An 11320-nucleotide genomic window follows, 5' to 3' on the forward strand; every position below is an offset into this window, starting at 1 on the left:
CTCGCTAAAACCACCGTGTTACCCATATGCATCTCGATAGATCATGCTCCGTTACCCTATACCTTATTATTGTCGGAATCGTTCCCACGGCAGCGAGTGATTCGATCATGTTGGCCAGTCATGACCCGCATGTTGAATTTCATTATGCCATGTTCGAATTGTTGAATTGCGGTTTATTTTGCTTCGTTGCGTTATTGAATTGTGACAAAGTTATGCTATATGATCAACGTTCAAGGATCTAAGGGTTCTGATATGAAGAGTTTTATTGTCCAACATGGCTTTCGAGATGCCGTCCGACGCTCTCCAGGGCAGCGCCCGGGCGCGTCGGCAGTCGCAGTCGTTTAAGGAGCCGTATTTGTGTCTGACTGTAGATGCCGTAAGTAGTCAATGGACTCAACTGACCAGGCTAATCTGGCCAATCGGAAAATGACTAAAATAATTGCAAGATCAACACCAAGTTGAAGCAAGATGACAGTACATACACAAAACGTTCTCCGGGAACAACGGTACATCAATCAAATGTATTACACCACTACTAACCGGAACCCAAGAATAGTTGCAATTTAATACGGTCCCCGGTTTGGTTTGGTTTGGTTTGGTTTGCTGCCGGGTGCCGGCCGTGCCAACAAGGTCCACGCTCTACCAACTCAGGTATTCATACACCTTGTGTTTTACCGGGACCAATCTATGAACACAGCCATGTTTTCATGGAGTCGTCCCACACGCGGCGTGTCGCGCACGCCGCGGACGGTACAAGCCTCAACGCAAACTCTCTTCTCAGCATTGATATGCTCACAAATTTCCGGACATGTTGATAGAAAATCGTACTACCTACTACGTAAAAACTCAGACGTCCGACATACGCTCGTACTAGATCTCCCTCAATACTGTGGACCACAGATACACCTCGCACACACCAAATGCACGCACTGTATCTCGACCAAGATGCACCAAACCCCAAGCAGACCAAAAGATTCAGGTACGTTTTCACCAAAATTCGCTGGCTGTTTTCGGAGAACGACATGCCTTTTTGTTCTCGCCTGTGCCTAGTTCGCTCGCAGTGCGTATTTCCGTTCACAAAACGGAAAAGGGAAAAGGAAGAAGAGAGCAAGTAGGGCACTTGGTCGGAACACAACGGCCGACGTGACTGACACTTGATCCGGCCACAAACCTGGCCACACGGCGACTCGGCACACCCGATCGGGACAGGCCGCGCCCCCCTCCCTCCATGTGAGGCTCTGAAACTGGGAGCGCCTTTCCCCCCTTTCTTTTTCGTACGCGCCGGTGGGCCCCACGCTCCAATCTACTCCCCACGTACCGTAAACAAAGCAATTTTTACGTGAACGCTCACGCGTACGTACCCTGCGCGCGTGCGTGTGTGTCTGAGAGCGTGACGCGAATCATAGACTAATCGAAAGCAAAGATCCATCCAGTTCAAAAACACCACTACCACTCCATGCACAATTTGAACCGCGGTAGCTAGAGGACAGGCGGCCGTGGCCCGTCCGGCTCGCTGTCAGGCATGGCCATGCACAGAGCGGATTCAATACGGCGTGTCACATGCGCTGTGGCCACAGAGCGGCAGGGGGCGCGCTGTCTGTCGACGGGCCGCCGTGCGTTTGACGAATGACCAGTGTACGTAACAGGGTACGTGTGGTTGCGCGGTAGCGCTTGTGCCCCGTTCCGTCCAGACAGGCGACATGACGTGGTCACGCGACGTCGTATCCATTTCCCGTTCCCCCGCTGTGGCGCAACCATACGGTATCTACTACTTGCTCGTAAGACATTTCCGCCGGGTTCAATCATTGCTACTTCGTGTGCGTGTGTGCGTTTATAGAGATTGTATGTGCGTGTATATGAGCGCTTGTGTCTGTACTGATGCTCAAAAAAAATCGTTAGCTACTTTCATACGGTATGAGCCGGAAGTGAAGAGGTGAAAGGTGAAAGAGACAGAGACGGCGAGGCGGCCCTCCAAACTCTTATAAAACGGGTGGTAGAAAACGGAAAGGAGCCGAGCAACGGAGTGTAGCTCGCGCATCCCAGGCAGCAGAAAACGATGGAGCCTCCATGTGCGCGCGCACGGGATGCCACTCCTCGCCGCGCCGTGCCGTGCCGTGCCTGCGCGCGTGCACGCGAAAGGCGGTGAAAAGAGAGGAGGCGGGGGCCGGGCAGCGGGAAAAGCCGGGCCAAAAGCCCCCGTGCATTCCCCCAGGCCCAGGGTCGTCGCTTCTTTTCGCGCCATGTTCACCCCTCATCCGTGGGCATCAGCGCCAATCACACTTGGCTTTCGTCTTTCCCCTGCCCCGCGACCAAGTTCGCAGCCTCTCGCTGCTGTTTCCCACGACGCGAGGCCGTGAACTCCAGCCGCTCCCGGCTCTCGCCGCGCACTGGCCGCGCCAGCGGATGATGATCGATCTGCCGCGCGACCGGCCGGGAGACCGACCCGCACGGTCGCAAGGTAATCCGATCTGGTACACGTAACGGGGGCTGACGCGGCAGCAGCAGGGGGGACAGACAGCGCCCGTCGCGCGCCCAACAACAAGCGAACAGAACGGGCGGGCCCCGACTGAGAGTGACGTGGAAATTGCGGTTTATCCCGATCGTTTTTTATGCACGCTCCATTATTCGATAGCTTGTGCATGATGGGAGAGTATTTTACACTCGAAATTTTGGGTTTGATCCGTGGCCAGTGGAGGCCGAGGGAGGAAGGAAAGCGACGGCGACAAGGACGTACGTACGCGAGCAACGGAGGATGACGGGGCTCGCGCTCGCCCGACCCCGATACGCACTCCCCGCTCCGCGCGGCTCGTCCCGAAAAAAGCTACTCGTCCGTTTGCAGAAGCAAAAAAATCGGCGTCAATTAGGGCCACTAAGGCTGGTCATAGTGGAGAGTAACTTAGACTAGTAACATATTTTTATAGTGGGTAGTGTCATAGGTGCGATAACATAGTTGTCTTCATTTATTACTTTATAGACTCATTATGCATTGGAAACCGCTATGTGTGATGGTAACATATTATGTTACTCTATTTGCCTCTCTCCTCATTAACTAGTTGCCACATCACCAATTTTGCTTATGTGGCATCTATGTTATTACCTATGTTACTCCCATTATGACCAGCCTAATAAGATCAGTGCTACTAACCAGAGAACAATAATCATCTGGGTTCAAAAGAGAGAAGAGTAATCGGGTTTGCACAGCAGTGGGGCAAGCGACAAGGATCTGGGAGTAAACAAAACCTTGTGAAGCGACGGAAAGGCGAACGAGGGAGGCTAGTCCAGCTTTAGCTCGGCTACGGGTATCAAATCAAACGGAGGAAAGGAGTATAAAAATGGCGGGCCGGGCCGGGCGCCATTCTTATCGCGAAAGGCCGCCGCAGCGGCAGCGGCAGGGAGCAGCGGCGACGCGGCAAAGGACAAAGCGGGGCGGGACGGCGACCGGAGTGGGCGCCGCCGCGTGGGCCGCTGGGCCCCGGTCCGGTCAGCACCCCAGATCGCGGCCGTTCCAGTCAATCACGCACGCACAGATCCACCCCGGCCGCCCGCGCACGCAGCGGTAACAACAGTAAAAACTCAAAATCACAGCGCAGTAGCACCGCTTTTTACCGCCTGATTGATTGACTGGATGACGGTGCCACTATTGGTAATTTGGCATTCCTATCCGCCCGCTGCCCCCAGAGAGCACAGGAGGAATGCAGAGAAAAGAAAAGACGGTGACAGAGGCGGTGGATCGAGTTTTTATAGACAGTTTTGTCAGAACTCATCTAGATAAGATATAATTTGATATCATTCATCTTTTATAGCCATTAAATGTGATGCTATAAGATGTGTGTGCTGACGTGAATGGTATATGTTTTTGTTTTTCAAATAATTGAGACCAAGTTATATCTCATCTAGATGAATTTTAGGTACTCCCTTTTATAAATGGGGCCACCGAGATCCAGATCTATCTATCTATCCCGCCTCCCTCGAGCGGGGAAAAAAACACCGCAGCGGCAGATAAAAACACCGCAGGACAGGCGCGTTTTGCAGGGACCCCCTCGCGAGGTTTTGCCAATCGCCGGCGGCACCCTCGTCCTCTCCTCCCAGGAAAAGGGACGGCGGCCAGCTTATACATAGGTGCTGCCGGTGCTGCCGGTGCAAGTAGCATAGCTCGAGGGGGACGGAAGGGAAGGGAAGGGAAGGGAAGGTGCTGCCGGTGCAAGTAGCATAGCTCGCTAGCTAACCCTTGCCACCACCGAGCTCCGGGGATTCATGGAGTCGCTGGTCTCCGGCTCCAGCTCGCTCTCTAGCTAGTTGTTGTGCTGTGCGAGGACGGGAGGAGGGCGGGAGGAGGAAGAAGGGGTGTGAGGTTGTCTGCTGGGTTTGGTTGAGTTGAGCGAGCGAGCTTGGTCGATCGGCGGCATGGACGCGTACGAGGCGACGAAGGTGGTGTTCGCGCGGATCCAGGGGCTGGACCCGGACCACGCGGCCAAGATCATGGGGCTGCTGCTCATCCAGGACCACGGCGAGAAGGAGATGATACGCCTCGCCTTCGGCCCGGAGGCGCTGCTGCTCGCCGTCATGGCCAAGGCGCGCAAGGACCTCGGCCTGCTCCCGGCCTCGGCCTCGGGCCCCGCCACGCCCACCTCCGCCGGCCACTCCTCGCCCTTCATGCTCTCGCGCCAGAACTCGGGGCGTGGCGGCTGCGGCGGGGGCACGGCGCCCTCGCCGCTCTCGGTCTCCTCGCCCTCGTCCTGGGCCCCGCCGCCGGTGTTCTCCAGGAGCAACAGCGTCAGCAATGGCAGCGCCGCGGAGGAGATGGCGGGCGTCGGGGAGGAGCAGCTGATGAGCCCGGCCAACGGCGGGGGCGGGGGCCCGCAGTCGCCCTTCTTCGGCGGGGAGTCGCTGATCCTCGACGAGCTCCACCTGCAGGACCAGCTCGCGTTCCTCAGCGAGGGAGGCATGGGCGGCGGGGGAGGGCGTCAGCAGCTCCCGCTCTTCGACAACGGCGAGTGCCGCAGCCCCAGCGGCGGCGGCGGCGGCGGGCTCTTCCCGTACGGCGCCGCGTGGGCCAACGGCGGGTCCGGGCACCGCAGGAGCGCGTCGGTGAGCGAGCTCTGCTTCGGGGGCGGCGACGGCCTCGGCTGGAAGCCCTGCCTCTACTACGCGCGCGGGTACTGCAAAAACGGGAGCGCCTGCCGGTTCGTGCACGGCGGCCTCCCCGACGACCTCGCCGGCGCCAAGATGGACCAGGCCTCCGTGGAGCAGCAGTGCCAGGACTTCCTCCTCCGCTCCAAGTCCCAGCGCCTGGCCGCCGCCGCCGGCTTCGCCTACTCCCCCACCGGCTCCCTCCCTGGCTCCCCCTCCGCGGCGAGCAAGTGCCTCAGCTTGCTCCTGCAGCAGCAGCAGCAGCAAAACGACGGCCAAAGGTACTAAATACCCACCACCCTCGCCACCGACGAGCTCCTCGCTCTCGTTTCTACCAGCGGGCGGCTCACTGATTGCTCTCCGATTCGCAGGGCGGCGGCCGCGGCGGCCGCGGCGGCGCTGATGCTGGGCGGCGACGAGGCGCACAAGTTCATGAACCGCCCCCGCCTCGACCGCGGCGACTTCGCGAGCATGATGAACCCGGGGTCCCGGCAGATTTACCTCACCTTCCCGGCGGACAGCACCTTCCGCGAGGAGGACGTCTCCAACTACTTCAGGTACTTCACCGTGCTCGCTCGCTCGCACCCACAGCTCTAGCTCCGGCTGGAGGTCTCGCCGGAATTAACCGTGCTCTTCCCCTGAACCGCAGCATCTACGGCCCAGTCCACGACGTGCGCATCCCCTACCAGCAGAAGCGCATGTTCGGGTTCGTCACCTTCGTCTACCCGGAGACGGTGAAGCTGATCCTGGCCAAGGGCAACCCGCACTTCATCTGCGACGCGCGCGTGCTCGTCAAGCCCTACAAGGAGAAGGGCAAGGTTCCCGACAAGTTCAGGCAAGCCCACGGCGACCTTTGCCGCTTGCTTCCGGCCGCAGTAACCAACAGCGACATCCCCATGACCATTTATTCCCGCTGTTGCTCTGCAGGAAGCAGCAGGGCGAGAGGGTGGACTTCTCCGGCTGCGGGTCTCCCACCGGGCTGGACGCCAGAGACCCCTTCGATCTGCACCAGATTGTTGGTTCGTCATTGTTGCAACTTTCATGTTTGTTGATTGTTCATGTTCATATGCATGATGAGTGAGCGTGTGCTGAGCTGAGATTCTTGTGTTGGATCGGGCTCCAGGTGCGAGGATGCTGCAGCACTCCAACAGCGCCAACGAGATGCTGCTGAGGAGGAAGCTGGAGGAGCAGCAGCAGGCGGTGGAGCTGCAGCAGGCGATCGAGCTCCAGAGCAGGCGCCTCATGGGGCTGCAGCTGCTGGACCTCAAGACCCGCTCCGCCGCCGCCGCCGCGCCGACCCCCATCGGGAAGCCGTTCAGCCCCACCCACACTTCTGCCGCCACGCCGACCCTCGATTCGCCGCCCGATTCCGGTATTACTTGTGTGTGGCCAACAGAGAAGAGCTTATTATTATTACCTGGCCACAACAGATGCAGTGTTGCTCACATTTGCCGTGCTGATCTTGTGTCAACAGGGGAGCAAGGCAATGGCTGCGGCTTCCTTTTCCCTCACAAGAATGCGGTCAACGGAGCTGATAAGGATGAAACCTCAGGCGATTCCACCACCAGCCCTAACACTGACAGCGACCAAAGGTGGAATTTAACGCTAAACAAATCACCATCATCATCACCATTTGTTCCTTTCATCACACTTAGCTTTCGTCCAGCAGTGCAGGGAAGTAAGCATTTCACCAAACTGATCTTTTAGCCCCTTATGTTGTGCTAATCTGCAGCGCGGAGCATAACCTGCCGGACAGCCCGTTCGCGTCGCCGACCAAGTCGGGGGCCTTCGCCCGTGATCCTTTCGCGCCCACCGAGTCGGAGATCGCCGCCGCCGCAGCCTCGACCGGTTGCAACGCGGCCTACAACGGCGGTATCAACGGCAATGGTGCCAGGAACGGCGGCGGCATTAACCACCATCTCCTACCTCCAGCATTGGACATACCCTCACCAAAACCTTACTTCTTCCCCATGTCCAGGTGCTGGTGCTTGACACCATCTCTATCAATGTCCCATGCATAGTTCCATTCACTATTGCAAATTTGCATGATTGGTGTGCTGAAGGTATCATGGATGGATGCAGGCTGTCCTCCGATCACGGCGCGGTCGGGATGTAAAGTAGCGCTGAATGGAAGTGAGTGATACTACTGCCTAATCATAGTAAGCACCCCCATCTCTCTTTTTACCAGCCCATCAACACCTCGCTCCCCAGTAAAATCATGCAATGCCTTTTTCACTTACCGGAATGATGGTGTCTTAACCTTGGATCCTTCTCTATGTCGTGCAGGAATACTAGCAGCAAAGAAAAAGGAATAGTGCAACATAGGAAAAAAAGAGTGAAGAAGTTGCAGCATAGTTTTAGTTTCAGCAGCCCCCCCTTTTTTACCTTCTTTCCCTTCACCTCTCCTCAAGCTGATGGCACCGCACCAGCTGATTCAGACCACAAGAGGCGAAGGACAAAAAATACTACCACTACTAGCAACCCCAAGGCTTCAAAAACAGTGTCAGATACTTAGGGCCCCTCCTATTATTACCATTACCATATGCATTAGTTACTGTTAGTCGATTACTCCTGCTGCTACTACTAGTAGTACCACCACCAACAACCACCAATACTACCACCGCCACCAACCCCCCATTGATGTGCCACCAAGCTCCTGGCAAGGCCACCGCCAATATAATAGCCACTACTAGTAGTAGTAGTTCTCATGTAATAGTAGCACATTAGGTGCGATGTTTAGCCAAAAAGTACAGAGGAATACTACCACAATGTATGACATACACTAGTGCTCTGCTCGCTGTGTTGCAAGACAGTGCAACAAGATACGGATGCATAGCTAGCTAGTTGTGTTGGTGTTTACGTATGTATAATTTCACTTCACTGGATGAATGAAGATAATGAACAGGTCCGTCAGGTCTCGGTGCTGTGGGCGTGTGTCGTGTCAGGGTGAGGGTTGGACCGCTCGGTGCTGCAGCGGCGGTAGGGCGAGGTGTCAGCGCCGGCCGTGGATCATGGTCCCTTCTTGCTCGGCACTGAAGCTGTGTTTTTTCCTCTTGATTTTTGACTTTCTCCTTCTCCTTTGTCCTGCTGAATCTACAATGCTAGTTCGGTCTGTGCCGTTGCTTTCCGCAATTGTAGCAACGCATTGCCGGGCGGGGACGGCGACGGGATGGAACGGCGGGGACATGCTTTTCTCGCGACGCGTAAAAAAAACGACGGGTGCCCACGCCGTCCGCGTCCGGAGATCGGGTGAAACGGATGCGAATGCGACGTCGGGATTATTATCATCGCCCAGAACAGAAAAACCGGGCGATTGAAAAGAAAAGGTGATGCCGGTAGCCACGATTATTCCCCTCCTTGGAGATGAGATTAGATCAGATTAGACCGCTGGTGGCGATTACGTACGGTTGGTAATCATGTCAGCAGCCAAAACGAATTCGATCAGTGGAGAGACGGAGGAGGAGGAGGAGGAGGACGTTTGGGGACGGGATGGTGCGATCCCGGCGGCGTCGCTCTCCGGAGGCGGAAAGGCGCCGCGCCGGGGTCGGATTGGAGGCTGGGAGCGGCTCCAGATGTCTGGGCGCCGGATACTTTATCTTTTCTAATGACGGGTGATTAGGGCAAGTGCTTGCCGTTTTCAGGTGCTTTGGCCCCGGGATTAAAGCTCCTAATCACCCGGGACAGTTGCCGTTATGATGACGCCTCCTGTGGGCTATGGCTATGCCCATGCATTTTTGCTTTTTTCCAGGTCTATTATGGCTATGAATGTCTTCAAGCAAAAATGCCGCGGGGCTTCTAAAAACAGTCTTGCAAAGTCTCCGTGTCCTGGGAATTTTGTAGGTCCCAGTTGATGCTATATCCATGAGATTTATGTTGAGGTCCGTACAAAAATTCTTTTCAGTTTTTTTGTTTATTTTTCTCTTGCATGTTATGTCACTCGATTCGGATTTAGTTAAATCTTCGTCGACTGATACCTAACCACACCATTCTAAAATATAATGGAACAACTTTTTCTTATAAGGAACACAAACCTATTTACATTATAAAGTTCATCAAAAATATGAATCATCTTGAACAAGATAAAAAATACGACAAGCTTCCTAGATCACCAAACAATCTTCGATTAAAAGAAAAAGAGCTATCAATCTTCCTATTATGTGTAGGACCGTGTCTGCGTTTATACAGTGTTTGTTAGAAAAAAAACAGGGAGGGACCTGTGACGCAGAGTCGGACAGGGCGGGTACTAGATCGGCGCACACAAATTTTACAACGGTACACGCGTGCACGGTGGATCCCCGAGCCGAAAGTTCAGACGGTGGTGGGCCCGGCAGTGTCAGACCCTGCGCGCACGCCCCACGTGTCCGTGCGCCCCCGCCCTGCTTTTTACCGAACCAGATCGAAATATCCAACCGCTAGCTGCTGCTGCTGCGTGTGAACTTTCGAGTCTTGTGTAACTTTTTTTTACTGCATTTGAATTCTGCATGCTACTGTAGGGGCCACGGTAACAAAAAAATGTCTCCCTCTTGGTCGTGTCCTCTTGTTCGTAATCGCTCGCACGTGAACCAGCTCGTGGTTCTCTCCCTCTCTCTCTTTTTTGCCGTGGACTGGTCAAACTCCATTGTTGGATTAGTAGTTAAGTATGCTCAGTTGGTCCGTACTGGAGAGAAAAAAGCTCAAGGTGCGTTGTGCAAATGGTGCAAAGTCAGGTAGCATTTCCTGATTAGTCAAAGCATGGGCACGGTCTGGGCTGCTTGGAGTAGTATAAATCTACTCGTAGAGTATGTTATTCAACACCCTTTTTTTAAGAAATATTTAATACCCTTTGTTTGTTTAGAGCGGCTCAACCTGCGATCGATGCGCCGGTGCGGCCCAGCAGCGCGACACGAGCGCGGGCCGGGCCCACCCGTCATCGCCCACCACCCCCGGTTGCCCAGCTAGTTCAAGCAAAGCATTGCAAAACCAGTGTGTCTCTCGATTGATATGATCTCCCGGTGTCAAGATGGCAAGTGCATGCATGCACGCCTGCGGGCTGCGGCAGTGTGTATGTGTGTCCTGCATCGATCGCGGCGAGTGTGTGTGGGGTGGGGTATGCGCTCGTCTCGTTCGTTCTCCCCTATCCTGTCCTGTCCCTACCCGGGAGCGCCGTGGCCGAGGACGGAGGGACGGCGGGCATGTGCCCCCCATGTGCTGCCGCTGCCGCCCATCTCCGGCTTGTCCCCTCAGATGCACTACTGTACGTCTGTACGTGTCTGCGGCCTCAATAATGTGTCAGTCGATCGCTCGGCGTCGTGGTCGTATCGCTGGCCGTATTGTGGCTGCAGGATACGTACGTACGTGCGTAGAGCTGTTGATGGTGACGGTACGTACGTTCGGCTCTCCCCACCAGCGTGGCCTCTCGTGGTTGCAGCGAGGAACTTGGCCGGCCGGCCGGCCGGCCGGACGGCAGCGTGCGTGCATGGTCGCAGGTAGAGGTAGGCGGAGTGGGTTAGTTCGCCACTGCGGACGTGGAGCCGGCGCCGGCCCGGCCGCGCTAGCTGGAATCGTTATCCGGAGACCGCCCGGGGGTCGATCACCGGAACCCATGCACGAACCATCAATGAGCAGAGCACTCCACTCCACCGGTGCTGTTCGGGATCGAGGAGTAGAAAAATGAGTTTTTTTTTAGACGTGAAAACAAAAATGAGGTGGTGGGTGTGGGGAATGTGCGCGCCCAGGAGACCGTGCCGGCCCCCGTCTCCGCCCGTGACCGGCGCGCGTGTTGGTGCTCCGTTCCCCATGCCATGCCATGCCGTGCCGTGCGCGCGTGGTGGTTTCCTTCGGGTTCACGGATGCCCCGCCCCCCAACCGGGTTTCTCCTCCTCCGTCGGGTTGCGGTCGCGGGGTCTGACCGAGCCTTGGAATGCGTGCGTGTTTGCGGGCAGGCCCGTGTGGTGCAGCTGCTGCCGTGGCTGCGGGGTGCAACCGCGTTCTTGGTAAGGCTGGTCATAATGGAAAGTATCATGCATCGTATTAGTATTATGCATATGATAATAATGTATAATATTATATTTATAATGTATAGTATCATAGATTAGTATGAGACCACCGATAGTGAGAGTAACATGGATAGTAATATTACATAATTTAGATAAAATAGATGACGTGGCAAACAATAAATGAAAAAATGACATGTGGTAACATAGCTAGTTAC

The 11320-nt window shown here is 55.5% G+C and overlaps 1 protein-coding gene across 2 annotated transcripts; it reads left to right on the plus strand.

Moving 5' to 3' along the window:
* Window positions 1–4008: 4008 nt before the first annotated feature.
* Window positions 4009–8038, plus strand: LOC123187451 (zinc finger CCCH domain-containing protein 53). Of its 2 annotated transcripts, none has more exons than XM_044599321.1 (9): window positions 4009–5411; window positions 5502–5687; window positions 5780–5965; window positions 6058–6149; window positions 6254–6511; window positions 6605–6722; window positions 6863–7108; window positions 7213–7289; window positions 7417–8038. In XM_044599321.1, exons 1-8 carry the CDS (start codon window positions 4405–4407, stop codon window positions 7244–7246), a joined length of 2127 nt encoding a protein of 708 aa, XP_044455256.1. In that variant the 5' UTR covers window positions 4009–4404; the 3' UTR covers window positions 7247–7289; window positions 7417–8038. The 2 variants fall into 2 exon arrangements, with proteins under 2 accessions (XP_044455256.1, XP_044455257.1); XM_044599322.1 differs by having other exon boundaries at window positions 4015–5411; window positions 6254–6502.
* Window positions 8039–11320: the final 3282 nt, after the last annotated feature.

Source organism: Triticum aestivum, chromosome 2A (genome assembly GCF_018294505.1).
Source record: "Triticum aestivum cultivar Chinese Spring chromosome 2A, IWGSC CS RefSeq v2.1, whole genome shotgun sequence".
NCBI lineage: Eukaryota > Viridiplantae > Streptophyta > Magnoliopsida > Poales > Poaceae > Triticum > Triticum aestivum.

Excerpts from the sequence above, each read along its gene's own strand:
- LOC123187451 (XM_044599321.1), top strand. The coding sequence starts at position 4,405 with ATGGACGCGTACGAGGCGACGAAGGTGGTGTTCGCGCGGATCCAGGGG. Across the intron at positions 5,688-5,779 it reads GACGTCTCCAACTACTTCAG|CATCTACGGCCCAGTCCACG; the intron begins GTACTTCACCGT and ends CCTGAACCGCAG. Across the intron at positions 7,109-7,212 it reads TACTTCTTCCCCATGTCCAG|GCTGTCCTCCGATCACGGCG; the intron begins GTGCTGGTGCTT and ends GGATGGATGCAG.